This window comes from Aulonocara stuartgranti (genome assembly GCF_965226115.1).
Source record: "Aulonocara stuartgranti genome assembly, chromosome: 2".
NCBI classification, from domain to species: Eukaryota; Metazoa; Chordata; class Actinopteri; order Cichliformes; family Cichlidae; genus Aulonocara; species Aulonocara stuartgranti.
The window spans coordinates 20,374,712-20,398,849 of NC_138940.1; the positions used below are offsets into that span (position 1 = coordinate 20,374,712).

The 24,138-nt window shown below is 41.1% G+C and overlaps 2 protein-coding genes across 5 annotated transcripts in view; both read right to left on the minus strand.

Moving 5' to 3' along the window:
* Positions 1–22,795, minus strand: part of st3gal5 (ST3 beta-galactoside alpha-2,3-sialyltransferase 5) — a 30,196-nt gene extending 7,401 nt beyond the window's left edge. For 2 of the 3 annotated variants that reach the window (XM_082503435.1, XM_082503434.1), the window contains exons 1-3: positions 22,666–22,795; positions 15,375–15,481; positions 4,649–4,766 (exon numbers count right to left, since the gene is read on the minus strand). In XM_082503435.1, coding sequence (XP_082359561.1) covers positions 4,649–4,766; positions 15,375–15,406 — 150 coding nt within the window. In that variant the 5' untranslated portion in view covers positions 15,407–15,481; positions 22,666–22,795. The remainder of the gene's footprint in view (positions 1–4,648; positions 4,767–15,374; positions 15,482–22,665) is intronic. The other variant, XM_082503436.1, reaches the window with a different exon arrangement.
* Positions 22,796–23,758: 963 nt separating this feature from the next.
* polr1a (RNA polymerase I subunit A) overlaps positions 23,759–24,138 on the minus strand; it is a 29,327-nt gene continuing 28,947 nt past the window's right edge. For both annotated transcript variants that reach the window (XM_082503247.1, XM_082503246.1), the window contains exon 37: positions 23,759–24,076. In XM_082503247.1, coding sequence (XP_082359373.1) covers positions 23,976–24,076 — 101 coding nt within the window. In that variant the 3' untranslated portion in view covers positions 23,759–23,975. The remainder of the gene's footprint in view (positions 24,077–24,138) is intronic.

Sequence of the window (24,138 nt, forward strand, 5' to 3'; positions counted from 1 at the left end):
ACGGGGCAATCCGCGGTATCTCGTTAACTGAGATTTGTTGTGGCGTTAACGTCATTTCAGCGAGATTAACGCTGACAGCACTAGTGGGAACACAACGAATATGACTGCACATTTACTCCGACAGCATCCTAGTGCAAAGACAAGTGGAAGCAGACAAAAACAACAAGCACGTATGCTTTTTTTGTATCGAAAAAATATCGAACCGTGACGCCAAAGTATCGAACCGAACCGTGAATTTTGTGTATCTATATATTTATTAGGGGTGCAACGATACACAAAATTCACGGTTCGGTTCGATACTTTGGCGTCACGGTTCGATATTTTTTCGATACAAAAAAAATGTTCATGCCTTTTTAATTTGTCATTTATTAAAATTATAAATATATATTTTAACTCAAAAGTACAGTTTTTAAATTTAATGTTGCTGAAACAAAAAAGTAATAAAAAATAAATAAATATATCTCAGGGCTCGCAAAATTTCAAAATCCCTGGTAGCCCTTCGGGCAGGGACTCTTCAGTTTTTGGTAGCCCAAAATAAATTTAAGTAGCCCGAATAAAAAAGAGAGCAATTTTTTGATTGATGTTTTGTTTCCTTTACAATATTATACATTAAAGTATAATATTGTAAAGGAAACAAAACATTAATCAAAAAATTGTTGAAAAACAAATTACAACATTGTATAAAAATTACAATCATCAACTCAAATACTTGGTTGTAATTGAACAGAAATTTCTATGAACTTGTAAGAACTGTGTAGGACATGAATCAGTCTGTGTCAGATCCTGAATTTGAAATTTCCACTGAAGTCACCGGTAAGAGGCAAGTGGAACCAAGATCTAGGACATTTGCTTTTTGAAGTTTGCAAAGACTGCTAAATTTTGCCAGTGGTAGTTCACTCTTTGCGACATAGTACGCTGTTTTAAGCTGATTTTCAGGTTTATTTTTAGGATGTTATTTGCAATTGGTGTTTGTTCTGGGAAAGATATTGCAGACTGAGCAATAATGCATTTCTTGCATTTCTCATGGGTTCTAATGGGGGCCTTTCTTAAAATGACTGGTCCCAGTAACAAAAGCGCTTGTCGACTCAGAAATCGATGGAAAACCAACAACACACCCGGCAGAACATTATGTTATTTACACGGGTGCACATAAGTGGTCCGCATGTGCGCATTCGCTGTCAAAATAAAAGACGCGCACCAGATAAGAAGTTGCAACGCACGTTTGCGTCCATATAAAAAGCAGTGTTTTTGTCCGTTAGAGTGGGATTTTCACGGCACATTCCGCACCACATCTCTGTGCGTTCATCATTTGTTTGAAGCCAGCTCACCTCCTGCAACCACTTTTCCGAGAATATGTGCTTCTTTTGTGGTTCTGACTCCTACTGACATTTCTTTGGAGGTGGAGGAACAAGTAATTGCTTAAAGGAGCTTCTTCAACATCTTTAAGAGTTCTAAACAAATGTCTGTCCTCCTCCAGAAAATCTTATGTACGCAAACACGCGTTGCAACTTCTTATCTTGTGCGCGTTTTTTATTTTGACAGCGAAAGCGCACCTGCGGACCACTTATGTGCAGCCCTGGTTATTTAGCTCGTCATATTGCAGCCACAGAAATTATTTTGTCCATGAAACCATAAAGCTGCACTTTCTTTTTGCCTTATAGTCTGATTTGTCATAACTTCTCCGTTTTGTGGTAAGCTTATCTTTGGCTGTCACTTCTTCACCCTGACCTGTCTTATTTGGCTCAGCAGAACTGAAATATATATCCTGCTGCTTTTACACATGCACTCACATAACGCTCAGCGATTCTCTGCGCGATCAACCTCTCACATGTTTAAGCTTGCTGCGGGAGATTTCACTCGTCATGTTTGCATAGTAAGCTAACGATTGATAAGACGATGTCAGAGGAATTGGTGCGCAGATTATCATCACTCACCAATCAGTGCTGTCGCTCTCTATACACAGTTCGTGCGATTGCAAAGTGAAAGCAAAAAACAAGCGCAAATTCAAACGCGATTTCAATATGTCACATATTGACAGTGGCTCGCCGATGCCAATGACATAATTACCCAGCTACATTTCCAAAAGAATGCAAAAGCATATTTTTCCTTCCTACGATAGCCGACGGGCAGGGCAGAGATAGATTTTGGTAGCCCGACTGGAAAAATAGATAGCCCGACATCCTGGGGCTAGCGATTTTTCCAGCCCTGTATCTGATTGAGGAATCACTCATCTTTGGAAAAGAGAGTTTATTACAGAGAAATGGCTCTTTCCAAAATAAAAGCTATACTATACGCTTCTTCTGGGCTATATTCTCAGCAGCATATTAAACAAATCAGGTCCCCATAAGGAGATTCATGTGCTAACGGCTGTCTAAATGACTCGGGTAAAGTTTGTAGCATGCGTGCTTGTTGTTTTTGTCTGGTTCCACTTGTCTTTGCACTAGGATGATGTTGGAGTAAATTTGCAGTCATATTCGTTGTGTTCCCACTAGTGCTGTCAGCGTTAATCTCGTTGAAATGACGTTAACGCCACAACACGGCAAATCTCCGTTAACGAGCTACCGCGGATTGCCCCGTGCGTGGGGCTGGACGGCCAGCACGTTAACGAGCTAACTGCGCTAACACACTAGCTCCCACCCATGTAATTGAGCATTGCGTGGCACATCCAACATACTGTTTTACTTTAGTCCATGACGCGCTTACCTTCAGGGTCATACGTCACATGAAAACCAAAACAGTTCCAAACGCCAGATCTGAAAGAGGGTGGGGGAGGTCCATGTTGTAAGGAGAGCTTAACTTCTGTCTCGCTAGCTTGCGCTGTGCTCAGTGAATCTGTGTTTGACTACTCCACCTAGGCTGCACTGTCGAGCGCAGATCCACTGAGTACTCAACACAGACAGCATCGTCAGAAGGAAGAGCGCAGGGCAAGCTAGCGAGACAGAAGTTAAGCTCTCCTTGCAACATGGCAAATTGGACCTCCCCCACCCTCATTCAGATCTGGCGTTTGGAATTATTTTGGTTTTCATGTGACGTATGACCCTGAAGGTAAGCGCGTCATGGACTAAAGTAAAACAGTATGTTGGATGTGCCAAGCAATGCTCAATTACATGGGTGGGAACTAGTGTGTTAGCGCAGTTAGCTCGTTAACGTGTTGGCCGTCTAGCCCCATGCACGGGGCGATCGGCGGTAGCTCGTTAACGGAGATTTGCCGTGTTGTGGCGTTAAGGTCATTTCAACGAGATTAACCTGACAGCACTAGTGGGAACACAACGAATATGACTGCACATTTACACCGACATCATCCTAGTGCAAAGACAAGTGGAAGCAGACAAAAACAACAAGCATGCTACAAACTTTACCCGAGTCATTTAGACAGCTGTTAGCACATGATTCTCCTTATGGGGACCTGATATGTTTAATATGCTGCTGAGAATATAGCGCAGAAGAAGCGTATAGTATAGCTTTTATTTTGGAAAGAGCCATTTCTCTGTAATAAACTCTCCTTTCCAAAGATGAGTGATTCCTCAATCAGATACAGGGCTCGCAATATCGCTAGCCCGACGCTAGCAATTTTTCCAGTCGGGCTACCAAAATCTATCTCTGCCCTGCCCGTCGGGCTATCGTAGGAAGGAAAAATATATGTCAATGCTTTTGCATTCTTTCAGAAATGTAGCTGGGTAATTATGTCATTGGCATCGGTGAGCCACTGTCAATATGTGACATATTGAAGTCGCGTTTGAATTTGTGCTTGCTTTTTGCTTTCACTTTGCAATCGCACGAACTGTGTATAGAGAACGACAGCACTGATTGGTGAGTGATGATAATTTGCGCACCAATTCCTCTGACATCGTCTTATTAATCGTTAGCTTACTATGCAAACATGACAAGTGAAATCTCCCACAGCAAGCTTAAACATGTGAGAGGTTGATCGCGCAGAGAATCGCTGAGCTTATGTGAGTGCGTGTGTAAAAGCAGCAGGATATATATTTTAGTTCTGCTGAGCCAAATAAGACAGGTCGGGGTGAAGAAGTGACAGCCAAAGAAAAGCTTACCACAAAACGGAGAAGTTATGACAAATCAGACTATAAGGCAAAAAGAAAGTGCAGCTTTATGGTTTCATGGACAAAATAATTTCTGTGGCTGCAATATGACGAGCTAAATAACCAGGGCTGCACATAAGTGGTCCGCAGGTGCACATTCGCTGTCAAAATAAAAAACACGCACAAGGGTTAGGGTTAAATTTAAAAACTGTACTTTTGAGTTAAAATATATATTTATAATTTTAACAAATGACAAATTAAAAAGGCATGAACATTTTTTTGTATCGGAAAAATATCAAACCGTGACACCAAAGTATCGAACCGAACCGTGAATTTTGTGTATCGTTGCACCCCTAATATATATACACACACACACACACACACACACTATATCAGTTATGCTACCAATCTCAGATTTGTACTCCACTGTAGACACTATTGGTTTGAGACAGGATGTATGTAAACGTCTGACTTAAGAAGGAAGGAAGGGCAGAGTGCTGCACATGTTGAACTCTTGCAGACCTTTACCCCATCACGATTCTTCACTTCTGAATACAGATAAGTCACTAAACCCACACCATGGACACTCTGCTCTACTGTGCTCTCACCTTTCTATGTGCAGGGTTGATGACCCACTCTGCAGGTTTGATTGGTCCTGTGCTCAGCAGTTGCATAGAGACCAACACCAGGCCGAGGAAAACCACGACAGCTGCTGCCAACACACGTCTGAACACACACACACAGAAAGCACACAGGGCAAACATGACCAGAAATTTAGTTCATTTTATTATAACCCCTTTCATTGAGCTGGCCGCAATTCAATGAGTGCTTTGCAGAAAACAGACAACGTAACAACAAACTCGAGATTAAAAACAAAAAAGCAAAATAAAAGAGGTGAATACGACAGGGCTTGTAAAATGAATACATACATAATTTATTTATAATTTATGAACAAATTTTAAATATTTATTATTTATAATTTGTTCGTGCTAAAAATAGACTTGAAGAAATAAAAAATGGTATTGTGCAAAAAAAAGAAAGCTACATGAGGAAGTAAGTAATTTTCATGGACTTAAACTGTTGGAAATAAATGTGTAAAATTACAGGAAGTATTGTGGATTTTGTTTTTTGTTTAAACTGTAGTCAAAACAGAAATTCTTCTGTCATTTAATTGTTTATTTCTTGATTACTTTGTGTAATATGAACGTCCATAAAGGATCAGTGGGATCAGTTTTTATCAGTAGGAAAAGCTGTAAAACTTGACAATACATAGTCCAAAGTGTCTGCTTGTGCCCGTTTCTGCTGAGCAGCAGATCAAACAAGTTAATAATAATAAATGTCTTCAAGCCTGTGAGACTCGACACTGAGCCACAGCTCTGTGGTACATGCACACACTTCTGCACCTCTGATGTTCAAAGACACTTTGTAACTAGAAAAATGTGCATTTCCTGCGAAAATGCAGTGTGGATGCTTTAAAATAAATGACTACAGTCTGATTCAGTTTTTTTCTGAATCGAAACTGTTCACTTGTCTGACTGTTTCATTTCCCCATCCTACATCAGCTATTCTGGTTAAACTGTGTGGTTTAAGAGTCACAGCACACTATCTGAGAACAGTAAGGCAAATATTGCAAACATTTGGCAGACTAGCAGCCACTGCGAGAGGACAGATCTGAGCAGATAACTCCAAGCCACAAACTGTTGTTCAGTATTCAACAGGCTGAAGAAGCAGGTTAAGCTAATAGTCTGAGTTTGTTACATCAAATGATAGTCAGTTTATTCATTTCCTGATTGATAAAGTTGAGCACAGGGCTCATACGACTTTTCAGGGTCAAAGTCAAGCACTTTTAAGCACTTACAAGGTCTATTTTCAAGCTTTTCCGGCACATTATCAAAAAAAGAATGCATGATTGCATCACCTCAGTAAGACTAAAACAAATCATCTTAGGTTGACTTAAATGTCCTTTGTTCCCTTTTTGTTAAAACAGAGAAAAACACACCACACAAAAATACTGCAAAAGCAAAGGGCTGCCTTATATGCATATAGTGTATAAACTGAAAACACACATTTCACTTAAAAATTAAGATGTGAAAATGTGAACAAATCAACCTGTAAGAGATATTCATCTCCCCTTGAAAATAAACAAGCCCACAAAACAAGAAAACTGCACCAAACACCACAAAATAACCCACAGCAAGTCTTCTCATCAGATATTGATGCTTCTTTCCTATATGACACACAAAATAGGAGACAGATGTTTGTTAGTGGGTTTTTTTAAAGTTTATTCCCAATAAAACTAACAGTGTTTGACTACACTGCTGTCTGTATTATTAAATTATCACCTTTAAAGTGTTTGTGCTGAAAACATCATGTACAGTGAGACAGGCATGGACTACAGCACTGACTGGGAGAGGCTGTGAACAGATGACAGACTCAGTTCAATTCAACATATAAGACTTTAAGAATGCACAAGCATCTATCTAAAATCTGTTTATTTAGTCTATCATCTGTGATATCATTATGTACAGTTATAATGTATTGTATCATCTCCCTTAAATAAACAGGCAGCCTTAAAGTATGAAACATTCATGAACGAAACACAAACATGTGTCTACTGTCTCAGTGGCTGACAGTGTCCACAGGCCTCAGTGTGAGCTTGAAGCCGTTATATTGTTTAAGTTGTTTCATGTGTCGGTGCTCACGATAAACCGATTTTGAAAGTCGGGGAACATCGTTAGAACAAAAAAGTGTCTATTATTTGTGCCCATATGGATCAGTCATATTACCATTATTACCAAAGCCACCAAGTTAATACTTGAAAAAGCTGCATATTCCATAAATATTCCATTAATAATAATAATAACTTTATGTATAAAGCACTTTCAAACAAAGTGCTGTACAGCTATTTGAAAATAAAGAGATAAATGAATAAAAGCAATACAAGTTAAAAAACACAATAAAAGTTAAAAACGATAAAAATGTCAAAGACTAAATGGCAGAGAATGGAGACATGTAGGATAGGGTGAACAAGTGGGTCTTCTCCCAATAGTCTTTTTTCTGGCTCTAGGAACTTTTAACAGGCCAGAGTCCTGAGATCGGAGAGCACGGGATGGAACATAAAGGTGTAAAAGGTCGGAGAGGTATGAAGGTGCCAAACCATTTAAAGCATGGGTCGCCAATCCCAGTCCATGAGGGCCGGTGTCCCTGCAGGTTTAAGATCTCACCCTGGGTCAACACACCTGAATCACATGATTAGTTCATTACCAGGCCTCTGGAGAACTTCAAGACACGCTGAGAAGGTAATTTATCCATTTAAATCAGGTGTGATGGATCAAGGACACATATAAAACCTGCAGGGACACCGGCCCTCGTGGACTGGGATTGGGGACCCCTGATTTAAAGCCTTGTAGGTGAGCAGCAGGACCTTAAAATCTGCTCGAACCTGACAAGCTAGCCAATGAAGGGATTTCAGTACAGGACTAATGTGCTCACATTTTCCAGTTTTAGTTAAAATGCAAGCAGCTGCATTGTGCACCATCTGTAAACCTCTAAAACTTTTCTTTGGCAGCCCACAAAGGAGAGCGTTACAATAATCGATATGTGAAAACACGAATGCATGAAGAAGAACCTCTGCAGTGTTTCAAGTTATTGTCAGGATATTATTGACGAGACATGACAAAGACGTGCAAAATGCAAAATGTGCCAATATAGTATAATTTAGGTGTTCAGAGCTATGTGACTGAGTGCGCAAATAAGCATGTTGTTCCCAGGTCCAGTTTGTAGTGCATTTGTGGGGGTTTTTTTGTTGTTTTTGAGTCCTTTGATGAGTATTGTAGGTGTCTGTAGAGGTGTATGTATATATCAGTCCTTCTGTGGTAGTGAGTTAAGGGCCCTGCCTGCTTGGGGGAAGAAGCTCTTGCTCTGGTCGTCACGGTTTTAATGCTGCAAAATCCTCTGCCAGATGGAAGGAGGGAGAACAGTGCATGTGAGGGGTGGAGAGTGTCCTTCACTATGTATCAGGAGAGGTCAGCTGATATGTGCACACCAGGAACTTCACACTAATGACCATCTCAGCAGCAGATCCATTGATGTGCAGTGGGGTGTGGGCCATTGAGCTCTTCCTGAAGTTAACAACCATCTCTTTAGTCTTCTGAACATTTAGAGACAGGCTGTTATTCTGACACCAGTCCACCAGGTGTTGTACCTCCTCTCTGTATTCAGACTCATCGTTGTTGGTGATGAGACCCACCACTGTTGTGTCATCTGCAAACTTGATGATGTGATTTGAGCTGTACTGTGCAGTACAGTCATGTGTTAGCAGGGTGAACAGCAGTGGGCTAAAGCTGCAGGTCATCAGCATAACAATGAAAGGTTACATTAAAAGAATGCAAAAGAAGACCAAGAGGCAGCAAATACAGCGAGAACAGCAGTGGGCCAAGTACAGAGCCCTGAGGGACCCCGTGCCCCACCGCACAGAAAATCCCTGATAACGACTGTGTTTAGACTGTTCCTTCCCATTCTATGCAAGGCCACCTGGGTTGGCTGGAAGACTGTTTACTTAGCCTAGCAGGGCGAAGGACACTGTCTCAGCTGAACTCTGGAAACACACACACATACATATACACTGATATGCACACACTCACCCCCCCTCCCTTTCCAAACGCCTTCGACGCTTATTCCCTTCCGATGCAGACGGTGGATCAAGGAGACCAGCGCACAGGCTGCAGGCCCGGATGTACTGTCTAAATCGGCTGTCTCTCACCCTTTACTGCCATTACCCTGCCATTTACCCTGTTGCTTGTCATGTGTTTCTTTGGTGTATTAAGAGTTTTTTTTCATGTGCTATGTGCAGAGGTGTTTTTTCTGTTCTCAAACTGATCTCCCTGTTGGAGCTCAGTCTGGGGGGAGTTATTTTTTTTTCTCTTTATCTTTCCTCATGTGGTGCATTTTCCACTGTTATACCTCTCTGACCTGTCTTCCCCATGTGATGTTTGTGTAATGTATGTATGGTCAGAAGGGTAGGTCGGCGCTGGCAAAGGTCGGCAGCCTTAACCCAATTTCCTTCGAGGTCAACCTTCAGGATCAATAAAGTTTTATTGAATTGAATTGGTCTAAAACCAGACTGAAATGCTTCAAACAGATTGTTAATTGACAGATGCTCAGTGAGCTGCTTGAAAACCACTTTTTCAAAGATCTTGGACAAAAAAAGACAGATGTGAGATGGGTCCATAGTTTACAACCATGTCAACATCCAGAACAAGCTTTTTCAAGATTGGCACTACCACAGCTGTTGCAACATGGCATTTGGGTCTTCAAACTAAAACAGGAAAATAGGAACATAAATAGTGCATCATTGCCAGACCTGGCCCACATCTGGTTGACATACACCCTGCCATGACACCAGTCAGTCACAAGTGCCAGCTTAATACCATAATCGGGCCAGATATGGCATACCACCGCATAGACCAGACCTTCCCAAAGTGTAGGGGGCGCAGAGCCATTGCAGGGGGGGCGCGGTATGAAAAGGGGGGGAAAAAACAAAACGCTTGGACACTGCTAGCACGGGGTGCCCACACAAACGCAAAGCAGGAGATGAAGCATCGCTGAATAAGTTTCCAAACCAACTTCATTCTAAGCCAAAGACTAGAAAATATGGTGAAGCAAATCTTCCCTTTGGTTTCACCTGCACAAGTGCCGAGGTACGTCTCCCTGCAGAATTGCTTTTCCCTGCGTCGGGAGCAGCATTGGGCTGTTTAAATCACGGACAAACAGGATCCCACAGTTGTTTATGTTTTTAAACCCATTTTGCACAGAGAGCATTTTTTGAAAAATGTATTTATAGCAATGTTGAACATTATTACACAGGAAAAAAACAACTACATGTAAAATAATCACACCGTAACGCCTCGTCCACACGTAAACGCAAAAAAGGTGTCATGGTCTCCGTGCCTGCCCGGCCAGCCCCACAAGGCTACATGTGTTGTTTGGTTTTCTCTCTCTCTCTCTGCCTGGTTGGACTCACTGCAGGCTCCCGCCCTTGGCCCACACACCTGACAACCATCAGCTGTCATCACCTGGAGCACTATTTGAGGCTGGAACACAGCTCCTCTCGTCGCTGGATGATTGTACTACAGACGTTAGTGATCCTCCCAGCTCCTGTGAACCTGTGCTTTAGTATTCTTGTGATTTGTGATTCTGCTACAGACTTTCCTTCCTGGACCTATGACCTCCCTGCTGTGTGAGCGTGTGTGAGTTTGGGCAAGAAGACGTGAGCGAGTGTAAGAGAGCTTCCCCGTGATTCCCTGGAGTTTGGATTTTCCCTTCACTGTATATATTGTGCACTGGTGCTGTAAATAAACTGTTTTTGGAGATGTCAAACAGCTCTGCTCTTGAGTTTCTACTACCAGTTTGTGACAAAAGGAGTTTTAAAAAAGCTCAGTTTTCGGTGATTCGAAACGCTGTTTACGTGTGGACGAAAGGCCCAAACGCATAGAAACAGCTGCGTTTTCAAAAAAATACCCATATAGGTGTGGATGTAGCGTAAAAGAGTTAGTTTATTTCCTTACTAGCTGTAATTTATTGCAGATTACTTGTTTAATTGTTCACTAAATGCTTGAGGTGTGAAATAAACAGCAATGGAGCAAAATATGGGTGTGTGTGGTTGGAGGATGTGTTTGTGCGTGCGCGCATGCGCACGGGCGCGAACATTTTTCTTGTAAAACAAAGGCGGGCCCGGCAAAAAAAGTTTGGGAACCACTGGCATAGACCGTGCCATCTATGCCAAGCCTGGCCCATATGTGGCTGACGTACCACTTACCATGCCAGAAGTCAACCAGCAGTGCCGGCTTGACACCAGATGTAGCGACAGACCTGCTTGCTATGTGGGTCAGTGGTTCGACCTAGAACTGGATCCACCTGAAGGTTCAAAAGGCTTGGCACACCACCCCCAGGTCAGAGTACACTTGCAAGTCAGGATGGATATGAAATTTAAAAGGTTCATAAACTGGATCAGACCCGGTTCAAGTTCAACTCCAGCTCATTTCTCGCCGTATACTAACTGGATATGTTTTCCATTCACGGTGGCTTATTTTATCGCAACACGATCTGTAACCATTACTGATGACAAGTCATCATCCCAAAGCTACACTGAAATATTTAAAATCCAGCTTATCCATCTTACAATATGTTTGCCTTTACATTCAATACAGACTCAGAAATATGTCAGTAACAGTAACTGACACTGAATTCTGACTCTAGGTTAGGTTAACATCTCTGCCACAGCTGTAACAGAGCCAGCATCTATCAGTGAAGGCTGATGTTAAAATAAAATATTAAGGAACAGTTATTCTGTAAATCACATTCATCATTTTCTATCCAGTAATGGCAGAAATAGTGAGTTTCTCTATAAAGGAGCAGGACTGTTAAAGTCCATTGGTATTTAAATGTTGAGGGCAGATCTGCCTGGTGTCTGTTTAATAGGGATGAGTACCGGTATCCGGTGCCATTATGGCAGACCGAAACCAGACTGAAAAGCAGCGCACATTTCGGTGCTTTATTTCTGTGCTTTTTTTCCTGAGATGTCACACACTTTGGATTCTAGCCAATCATTTTACCTTTGCGAGCATAGTAGGCGGGCCCAGGTACGTACGTTCTTTTAGAGCAGAGCTACAGATTAAAAATGCCCAAGGCAAAGTGGTCAAAGTCTGGCTGTACTTCACAGCAAAAGATGCAAACTCAGCAGCCTGCAACAAGTGCTGTAAGCTGATACTGTACAAAGGAGGTAACACCTCGAATCTGATGAAACACCAGGTGGCTTATAGCATTTTGTTAAAAGCCGAGAAATGCGCCGTATTTGATAGCTTGCTCCGAGACCTCACACGGAGTACATCTACTGCGGGTGGGTTGCCTGTTATCGGACCCGGAGCAACATCCCCAAAGACCCCGAAGAGGAGAGTCCTGGCCCCTAGCCCTGCCAGTGTAGCAGAAATGATGACGGATGATGATGGCAGCAGCAGCCGTTCTTCTCTGCATGAGTAGCTTAATGTTGTTCGTGTGTAGTTTACATTGAGTAGGCTAACCACGTTATTAAATTAATGCACGTAAGGTGAACTAGCAAACACCGTCTTCTTGTTTGATGGCAGATACTCCCTTCACCCTGGCCAAAAAGGCTAAAATGACCAAAGAAAAAGTGGAAAACAGCTAAACATGAGAGGTTTTTGGACAAAGTTTGTGTTTTTTCCCCATTGATCAAGCACTGCTTCCAGCCAAGAGTGATACCATAAATCCCCTATAGCTGCAGAAAAGGCTAATATTGTTGTCTTTTTACAAAAAAAACCCAGCTGAACATGAGAGGTTTTTGGACCAATTTTGTGTTCTCCATTCTTTAAGCACCGGTTCGAGCACCGTTTAAGCACCGGCACCATTTCAAAAGTACCGGTTTGGTACTGGTATCGGATAAAACCTAAATGATACCCATCCCTACCGTTGATGCCTGGTGAACTAGAATAACAGGTCCATCAGTCAGTTAGCTCAGTTTCACTTTTGATGGCAGAAACTTCAGGACATGAGCACACAAGTATAAGAAATATGCAGCAGGGCTATAAATCGAGCTTCACAAGACGGCTGTGGAAAGGAAGAACTGGCAAACACGAGAGGACCTGACTACCACTGCTCACCCACCAGGTGCTGTGCATGTCACAACTATCACAACCATGGGTCATTTAAATAATTACCTTTTATACTAGAAGTGGCACTGAAGTGGAATAGTATGTGCCACCATCAGCTAATTGTTGAAGAAAATGCAAGACTTCCACAACCTGCCTCCACTTACAAAAACCAAGGTGTTCTCCTTCCATCCTGTGAAGGATTCTCTTTTACTAGAAAGCACTGTGTCCTTTCAAACAGCAGAGGTAAACCAGGAACCACTTGAGGCGATCAGGCTTCTGACTACACTCTTCATGTGATTTACATGCAAAGATGGCAAAGTAATGAAGAAAGAATAGTAATGAATGAAGTAATGTAGTAATAATGTGTCTAGTAATAAAGAACTTACAGCTTCAGATAGGTTAGAACGTTGCATGCAGACTGAGAAAAAATTAGAACAAGCTGTGCCTGTTTTCTGCAAGTTTCAACTGGGACTCTGCCTACATACGTGTAAGCAGTTTGGAATGACATGTGATTAATATCAGAATGAGTGGGAGCGTCTTCTTAAGTATGACACAGACATAGTTCGTCTCCATGGCGTCAAATGATCTGTTTGAACTTTCATTTTATTGCTTTCTTTTGTTAATGTCCACAAAAGCCACAGCCACTGAAAACCAAATCATTTAACATGAATGAGGAAAGTGCTGCTATTCTGTCAGATTCATGTCTAACTATGGGCAAAGCATGTCGGGATGTTGAATAGTTGAATAGTTAATTGCGTATTAAAATTGACATTTTTTAACTTAAATTTGTCATTTCTTAAAATGTAAAGGGATTTACAAAAAACAAAACTGAATTAAAAACATATTTTTGAATTCTGCATTAAAAAACTGATTTTTAAAAATACAATTTAAAAAGTCAAATAAATAAACAATACCTTCTTTTTTTTCTTTTCCACCAATCCTTTTCAATTTCATTTCGATGTCTTTTTGCATATTTTATTTCACAACTCATTATTAAATTACAAAATATTGTATTTATTAGGGGTGCAACGGTACACAAAATTCACGGTTCGGTTCGGTTCGATACTTTGGTGTCACGGTTCGATATTTTTTCGATACAAAAAAAATGTTCATGCCTTTTTAATTTGTCATTTATTAAAATTATAAATATATATTTTAACTCAAAAGTACAGTAAGTAAGCTGCACTTTCTTTTTGCCTTATAGTCTGATTTGTCATAACTTCTCCGTTTTGTGGTAAGCTTTTCTTTGGCTGTCACTTCTTCACCCTGACCTGTCTTATTTGGCTCAGCAGAACTAAAATATATATCCTGCTGCTTTTACACACGCACTCACATAAGCTCAGCGATTCTCTGCGCGATCAACCTCTCACATGTTTAAGCTGCGGGAGATTTCACTTGTCATGTTTGCATAGTAAGCTAACGATTGAAAAGACGATGTCAGAGGAATTGATGCGCAAATTATCATTACTCACCAATCAGTGCTGTCGCTCTCTATACACAGTTCGTGCGATTGCAAAGTGAAAGCAAAAAACAAGCGCAAATTCAAACGCGACTTCAATATGTCACATATTGACAGTGGCTCGCCGATGCCAATGACATAATTACCCAGCTACATTTCTGAAAGAATGCAAAAGCATTGACATATATTTTTCCTTCCTACGATAGCCCGACGGGCAGGGCAGAGATAGATTTTGGTAGCCCGACTGGAAAAATCGCTAGCCCCAGGACGTCGGGCTAGCGATATTGCGAGCCCTGTATCTGATTGAGGAATCACTCATCTTTGGAAAGGAGAGTTTATTACAGAGAAATGGCTCTTTCCAAAATAAAAGCTATACTATCCGCTTCTTCTGGGCTATATTCTCAGCAGCATATTAAACATATCAGGTCCCCATAAGGAGAATCATTTGCTAACAGCTGTCTAAATGACTCGGCTAAAGTTAGTAGCATGCTTGTTGTTTTTGTCTTTGCACTAGGATGATGTCGGCGTAAATGTGCAGTCATATTCGTTGTGTTCCCACTAGTGCTTTCAGGTTAATCTCGTTGAAATGACCTTAACGCCACAACACGGCAAATCTCCGTTAACGAGCTACCGCCGATCGCTCCGTGCGTGGGGCTGGACGGCCAACACGTTAACGAGCTAACTGCGCTAACACACTAGTTCACACCAATGTAATTGAGCATTGCATGGCACATCCAACATACTGTTTTACTTTAGTCCATGACTCGCTTACCTTCAGGGTCATACGTCACATGAAAACCAAAATAATTCCAAACGCCAGATCTGAATGAGGGTGGGGGAGGTCCATGTTGCAAGGAGAGCTTAACTTCTGTCTCGCTAGCTTGCCCTGCGCTCTTCCTTCTGACGATGCTGTCTGTGTTGAGTACTCAGTGGATCTGCGCTCGACAGTGCAGCCTAGGCGGAGTAGTCGAACGCAGATTCACTGAGCGCTCAACACAGACAGCATCGTCAGAAGGAAAGTTGATAAAATAAATTACAAATGTTGTATTGTTCGATACATATGCGTACCAAACCGAAAGCACTGTATCGAACGGTTCAATATCGATACGAATATCGTTGCACCCCTAGTATTTATATATGGAGGACTTTCCTGGTCCTCCATATATAACCACCAAAATCATTGCAAGTCTTCTGTGTTCTGAATATCACCTGTGTGCTGCCCAGCGTATCTGAAGCCTCATGCTGGTCTCTCTGTTCTGGGACGTCTTCTGGTCTCTGCTGTAGACTGAAGCCCTCTGACTGTCAGGAGTCCTGACCTGCACACACAGGCATGGCCATTACCAAACATTGAAAACAGTGGATGTTCTATGCATGACTCGAGGTTTTGGTCACTTAAAAATACTCAGGTTTCCTGCACACAGACTTTACTGAGCATCTTCCTCAGCTCATTCCAGTATGAAGGTCACCATATGAGATGAATTAATTAGTGGACAAACACAGCTTTTATTTTGAAAGTTTAGTCACTAGAGCCCAGTATTGGCTATTTGCAGATATTTTGGTGTCTGCATTTATTGGGGGTCATATAATTAAAATTTAAGAAAGGAAAGAGGAGAAACACCCTTCAACTATGAGTGCTAATGTTGCTGAATGCCCTCTGACTAGGGCTGCTCAATTAATCGAATTTTAATCACGATTACGATCTGGGCTTTCAACGATCATTAAAAATGACTGAGCCGATTATTAGCCCCTCCCTCATTTATCCGCGACACCTTAAAGGCCGGTCCGTAAAAATATTGTCGGGCATAAACCGGTCCGTGGCGCAAAAAAGGTTGGAGACCGCTGATTAAGAGGACCCGAGGGAAGCTCGGAAAGCTAAGCAGAAGTTATTTGGAGAGGAGAGTGACTGCTGTTGGTTGAAAAGAGAGGTTAAAAAAAACTTCAGTGGTGTTGCACACTATTTTATATTATTTTTTAAAGTCATTGTTAACCCTTTAAATCCGATCAGAGCAGCACGCTCCGTTTTGTGTAACGATTTTTAAATCCCTGTAGAACCTGAACCGTGTAAGCTAGCGCAATAATTTGTTTTGCATATGAAACCGGAGGAGTTGTACTTACATCTTATGCCATCAGCTTGTCCTCGGTCACGGTTTTCTTCCACATATAGCTTTGCAAAAATTGCATAAAAAGTGCTTGCAGGAACAAAAACATAATATTCCAGAAACACACTTTGCCGATCCGATCAGCTGTTCGTAACACTTCCCACAGTGAAACAGACATCAGCGCGAACTATCGCATGTCCGCCATTTCCTGGCCGAACCCGGAAGTGACGTCATTTTTGCGGAAATGTAGTTTTTTACTTGTAGGCCTTAAAAACCTATACTGGTCATGTTTGACTTTTCTGAATAGTTTCTGTGATGCTTAGAACTCAAATTGCACAGCTGGAAATAGTTTATTTTGATGCACATGCTGTTTTCTTTGCAAATTTGCATCATAGGATTGTTTTTTCGTTTTTTCTGCAGTATATATAAAAATTGGTGTATCTCCAAAATAAAACTATGAAGACACTCAAAATAAATTTCCTGTTGTTGTAAACTATTTTTTTGCAACTTTTTTGTATTTAAAGTTTTAAGGGATAAACCTCTTAAATTTCTCCAAGTAGAAATATATGTAAACAAAACAAAAGCAATTTTCAATTTTTTTGTAGTTTATTGCACTTTTTTGCAATTAATGTAGTTACTATGGACTTAATGCATACATATTATTAAAATATGGGCCATAACAGTTGTATAGCAACTTGAAATGCTCCCACAAATGGCACTACTACTACAACATGTAAAAAAATAATATAAGCTCTGGCGGACTTGGTTCTATGGTAGGTCTTAAAGGGTTAAATAAATATCGTCAAATAATCGAGATCTCAATTTCAGTGAAAATAATCGTGATTATCATTTTTGCCATAATCGAGCAGCCCTACCTCTGACAGTCACACTCTGTGTCAGCAGCACGTATTTGGACCAAAAAATAAATCTACAAGAACACACGCACACACACACACTCAACCATGAAATTTTATGTAACATCTTATCAGCAAAGACTCATAAAGATCACATCATTTTTATGGAGACTAGCTGACAGTGTAATTACTGTAAGTGTCATGGTCCCTGTGCCCTGCTGGTCAATCCTCTATTGGGCAATATGTTTGTGGTTTGTTTGCTCTCTCGCCCTCTCTCTCTCACTCTCTCTCTCTCTCTCGCCACGGCGATGCTCACTGCGGGCTCCCGCTGCTGGCCCACACACCTGCTCATCACCACACCGGCCGCTGATCCCAGCTGATTACTGCACTACTTAGATGGCGAGTCTGCACTAGTCTTCGCTGGATCGTTGAGCTATCAGTGTCAGTTAGACTTGTGTTTCGGCTAACCTTCACCTTGAGAATTTCTTATTATTATCCTGCTAACCCGACGTTTTTTGTGTAGGTCGTTTTTGGAACCCGATGCGGAGAGGAGTGATTGAAGGGGGAACTTTTTGTACAGAAAGTGTGGAACACCCTTCTCCCAACCCTGTTTCCCACGGACCCTGGCGACCCGGACCCGTTTCCCCTGCACGTTGTATATAGCCACTTGGTGTATGTGTTCACTGTAAATAAACGCACTGTCCTTCGCTTAAAGGAAAACCCTGGCCTGCGCCTGAGTCTCTTTCGGAACCCCTAACAGAAAGATAATTTGTTCCTTAAAAGCAAGCAAAAACAAAAGCAGTTAAAAACACTATATTAGTGTAACCTGTCACATTGTGCTCTAACTCCAACTCTTTAGTGCACTGTGCTCCACAGAACGTAGGCTTACCACACAGCTGTAACGTATTAACAGTTATTAACTTAAACTGTCACTTAAACTTAAACTGTCCTTTCTGTGCACTTTGTTTTTTAAACATGCATTAAATTAAAGTCGATTAGGTCAATTAAGCATTATAAGGCGGAAGGTGGGGGGTGGTTCCCTTTCTTTTTTGCTGGGAGTTGGCAACCCTATAAGTTAGGTTATTTAATATTTCTGCTAAGTTCTCTTTAAAATACCAGAATAGGAAGGATGGTGCAGCTTTAAGTTTATTAGACTGATCACTTTTGCTGAACTATTAAATATTTTGGGTGCAGTGTATTTTTTGCATGCAGGTGTAACAGAGTAGCTTTAGTTTAGTTTAGTTTTTTTAAACTTGAGTATGAACTTATACAAAATGCAGAAAGATATAAAAAAAAAAACGTTTTATTGATTATAAAATATGCTATATCGGTATCAGCAGATATTGAAATTTATGATATCGGTATCAGACATAAAAAGTGGTATAGTGCCATCTCTACCATAGAGTGAGATCAACCAGACTGCATTAACTCAAAACACTCCTAGCCTTCCCTATTTAAGAAGAGGTTTCTAACACATTATGCTTTTAGCATGTACAGCACTTTGTGAACTCTGGTTTTATGTTAAAGTGCTTTATAAATAAAGGTGGTATGGTATGGTGGTACATTAAATGAAAAGAAAGGCAACTTTGGAGATTCCACTCATTGTAAAACAAAACCTTATAATTCTGAGTCAATGCCGAGACCATACACATAAGAACAAGAAGACACCACAACCGAAGACTGCCGGGAAAAGTGGGTGAAGAACTTATTAAATAGGAACCTCCCTGAAACTGAAAAGAAGAAGCTAACCAAAGGACTCAATTTTGCCATTTCTCCACCACAGCTGCCCATAGTGGACCTCATCACAGGCACAGAAACAGCGATACGTATTAATAAATGAATACTTCCTATGAACAACACCTATGAGCCCTTAAGACAAGACCTCAGAAGCAACTATAAAAATAAAGTCATCAGTTTGAGCGGTTTCACTGCATCCTCGGTATCTACAAGTAGGCATCACGGGGCTGTGTGGATTCAATAATACAGGGAGTGCAGAATTATTAGGCAAATGAGTATTTTGTCCACATCATCCTCTTCATGCATGTTGTCTTACTCCAAGCTGTATACCGATATCATAAATTTCAATATCTGCTGATACCGATATAAATCCGATATAGCGTATTTTATAATCAATAAAACGTTTTTTTTTAAAAATATCTTTCTGCATTTTGTATAAGTTCATACTCAAGTTTAAAAAAACTAAACTAAACTAAAGCTACTCTGTTACACCTGTATGCAAAAAATACACTGCACCCAAAATATTTAATAGTTCAGCAAAAGTGATCAGTCTAATAAACTTAAAGCTGCACCAGCCTTCCTATTCTGGTATTTTAAAGAGAACTTAGCAGAAATATTAAATAACCTAACTTATAGGGTTGCCAACTCCCAGCAAAAAAGAAACGGAACCACCCCCCACCTTCCGCCTTATAATGCTTAATTGACCTAATCGACTTTAATTTAATGCATGTTTAAAAAACAAAGTGCACAGAAAGGACAGTTTAAGTTTAAGTGACAGTTTAAGTTAATAACTGTTAATACGTTACAGCTGTGTGGTAAGCCTACGTTCTGTGGAGCACAGTGCACTAAAGAGTTGGAGTTAGAGCACAATGTGACAGGTTACACTAATATAGTGTTTTTAACTGCTTTTGTTTTTGCTTGCTTTTAAGGAACAAATTATCTTACAGTAATTACACTGTCAGCTAGTCTCCATAAAAATACAGGAAATGCAGAATTATTAGGCAAATGAGTATTTTGTCCACATCATCCTCTTCATGCATGTTGTCTTACTCCAAGCTGTATAGGCTCGAAAGCCTACTACCAATTAAGCATATTAGGTGATGTGCATCTCTGTAATGAGAAGGGGTGTGGTCTAATGACATCAACACCCTATATCAGGTGTGCATAATTATTAGGCAATGTCCTTTCCTTTGGCAAAATGGGTCAAAAGAAGGACTTGACAGGCTCATAAAAGTCAAAAATAGTGAGATATCTTGCAGAGGGATGCAGCAGTCTCAAAATTGCAAAGCTTATGAAGCGTGATCATCGAACAATCAAGCGTTTCATTCAAAATAGTCAACAGGGTCGCAAGAAGCGTGCGGAAAAACCAAGGCGCAAAATAACTGCCCATGAACTGAGAAAAGTCAAGCGTGCAGCTGCCAAGATGCCACTTGCCACCAGTTTGGCCATATTTCAGAGCTGCAACATCACTGGAGTGCCCAAGAGCACAAGGTGTGCAATACTCAGAGACATGGCCAAGGTAAGAAAGGCTGAAAGACGACCACCACTGAACAAGACACACAAGCTGAAACGTCAAGACTGGGCCAAGAAATATCTCAAGACAGATTTTTCTAAGGTTTTATGGACTGATGAAATGAGAGTGAGTCTTGATGGGCCAGATGGATGGGCCCGTGGCTGGATTGGTAAAGGGCAGAGAGCTCCAGTCCGACTCAGACGCCAGCAAGGTGGAGGTGGAGTACTGGTTTGGGCTGGTATCATCAAAGATGAGCTTGTGGGGCCTTTTCGGGTTGAGGATGGAGTCAAGCTCAACTCCCAGTCCTACTGCCAGTTTCTGGAAGACACCTTCTTCAAGCAGTGGTACAGGAAGAAGTCTGCATCCTTCAAGAAAAACATGATTTTCATGCAGGACAATGCTCCATCACACGCGTCCAAGTACTCCACAGCGTGGCTGGCAAGAAAGGGTATAAAAGAAGAAAAACTAATGACATGGCCTCCTTGTTCACCTGATCTGAACCCCATTGAGAACCTGTGGTCCATCATCAAATGTGAGATTTACAAGGAGGGAAAACAGTACACCTCTCTGAACAGTGTCTGGGAGGCTGTGGTTGCTGCTGCACGCAATGTTGATGGTGAACAGATCAAAACACTGACAGAATCCATGGATGGCAGGCTTTTGAGTGTCCTTGCAAAGAAAGGTGGCTATATTGGTCGCTGATTTGTTTTTGTTTTGTTTTTGAATGTCAGAAATGTATATTTGTGAATGTGGAGATGTTATATTGGTTTCACTGGTAAAAATAAATAATTGAAATGGGTATATATTTGTTTTTTGTTAAGTTGCCTAATAATTATGCACAGTAATAGTCACCTGCACACACAGATATCCCCTTAAAATAGCTAAAACTAAAAACTACTTCCAAAAACATTCAGCTTTGATATTAATGAGTTTTTTGGGTTCATTGAGAACATGGTTGTTGTTCAATAATAAAATTATTCCTCAAAAATACAACTTGCCTAATAATTCTGCACTCCCTGTATAGTCTAATACAACACATCACACAGACCCATCGCTGTCCCTGAATTATTATTCAACAACTTCCTGAATGAAAATGTATTCCACCCAAACCTCAGCCTACTTTTTTCTTTTGTGCATCTATCTCTGACTGCACGAAATGTCCAGAAAAGTGGACATCAAACTCGGAATACTATGCTGAGAAACAAAAATACAAATGTGCAGATCACAGTTGTCTTTTCCTGCCAAACATCTACAAAACGCTTTGTGTAACTGAGTGGCACATGATCAACTCTCTTACCAAGTCTTGTGATACAAGATACATCCTCTTCATTTACACAAGGGTGTAACCTGCGGTTGTCTTCTGATAGGCGCAGCTCTCTTATACTTATCACTTCGTGCTTATGTGCCAGAAGCTAACTTTTCCCCCCCTCAAAATACTATTTAGACTCTAACATCGAAATTTCGACTTTATTCTCAAAATTATTCGTAATATTTTTTTCTTAATGCGGTCCCATTGCTCCCTCGTATTAAATCAGTATGAGTGTTTACTGCATCCCTGCTGCCGTTAAGTGGTAAGAACTCCAGGGACAGATTAAGAAGCCTTTTATAAATGCTCGGAGAAAAGGCCGGGGCGGCGGGTGTCTGACACAGTAAATGTGGCCTGTGAAGGTAAATGATTTTATTGCTCCGAGTCTCTTAACAACCGGCCTACCAGCCCTTGAAAAAGTAAAAATAAAACAAAGCTAAACATTTTTGCTTTTCGTAGCTTCGGCTTTCTCCTTCTTTGCTAACGTCCTGCGCAGAGCCGAGGATTGTGGATAAATGCGCCATAACGTTTTTACAAACGCTGTATAATTAAATTCCGCTAAACTGCGTGAAAATATCACATGGATAATCAACTGCTTATTTACAAGTAACGCAAATATTTTTAATACAGCGAAGCTTTTGTAATAGGACAAAAAAAAAAGAAAGATACAGCATCAGCGGCCGACTGTTAATATCGGCAGCTTCAAAATGTAGCAAAACACTGACCAGCAACGAAGGCTCAAGTCAGCTTACAGGCTGACCATTGTGTCCATATCGAACCAAACTGTATTTTACCCCCAACTGCTGACGCCTTTCAAACCAGCTTCTACTGTTTCGCCTCATTTCGTTATGACCTTTTTTTTTTTTAGCTTTCTCTCGGCCGGCCGTTTGGCGTATGATGTGTGGCAGAGCACTCTGGTACAGAGCGCCGCCAGTTCGAACCCCCACGATCTCGCTGCCACGGCCCTAGCTTGGGGGGCGTTATGACTCACCCTTCCATAGATATCCACGAGCGGTCACGGCGCATCCTTCGCACGAGGGTACATTATCACATCTCGAGATTCTGCAGCTTTATCACACCACCTTCACTGGTCGGTCCTACCGCAGGAGACCAACCAACCAATCAAATTGCGTAAAAGTTCCCATCATTTCCGTTCTTTCGTAATAAAAGCCTCCCAACATTTCAGTGTCCCGTTAGCGCTACAAGCAACGGTAGCTGTTTGCAAAATTTGTCCACAAAACATGTTGTAAACTGAAATGCACAGTAAAATCCGTTAGATTTACTCTTAGAACAGTAGTAATGCAGATTTATAAATCGAGATAAATACACAGAACCAACTTTACAGGTTACACAATAAGGTTTAGGATAAATAAGCCAGAGATGTAAAAGTGTAAATAAATCAGGAGAGAAACAGTAGATACATTTTGTCTGGGTGCAGGACTGGATCAATGCACCCAAGTCACACTGGACTGGTGGACTGTGACCTCGGAATATTTTCAACACACTAACTATAGTTTTTCTGGGTGAGCTTATGCTTTAAAGTACACACTAATTACTCAGCCACCTACACATTACACATGCAGGAGCTGCTTACTCATGGACACCCATATCATGACGCTCTAGAAAGTTTGGAGTCAGCAGTGACGGCGGTTTTTGCTCACTGTGTGCCTCAGCACTTGGTGATTATGCCAACTTTAGTCATCTTGGATGACCTGTTGCACTTCTTAATCATTATCTCTGCAGTAACAGATATTTTACAGACTGACAGTAGCATCCTGATAGAGTACGGCCCTTGAACACAGTGAGAGCTTTAGAATGACACACATATGTTTGTAAATCTAGACCTCAATTCACTGAAAAGACTGACCTCTGTTCAGAGTCTTGAGCTTGAGCTAGAGTAAGTAATCAGATTCATCTTTTTTTCCTTTACCAAACGAACTTAATAAAGACACTCTGGACCTGCTCAAGGCCTGTCTATAATGCTGAATGACTATTGTTGTGTTCCCAAAAACATAAATTGATGTTGTTTACAATTCAAACAGTCAGTCCCAATACTGTCACAAAATACATACATAACAAAAATACAAAATTCAATATTCCTTTTATTAAGAAATGAAAACAAAGTGACTTATTCCATCAGTTTTTATGTTCTTTTAATGAAACGTTGCAGCCTGGAAGGCTTTTGCTAAAAGGAAATAAACATATTTACTGATGCATTCTGTAGAGGATGTAAGGAGCCTGCAGACCGGATCAGCTGTGATCTTATCACATCATATCTAACCACTGTCAGCATCTCTGTCTCTACTGCAGAGGCTGCTTCAGTTCAAAGAGTCCTGTTCCACCTCTGACTACTTTCCCCACCACCAGGCGGGCTGAGGGTGACACTAGCTGATCATGTGATCCTGAAGGGGGAGGGGGGGGGGGGGGGAGAGGAAGAAGAAGAATACTTTACTTAACAACAATG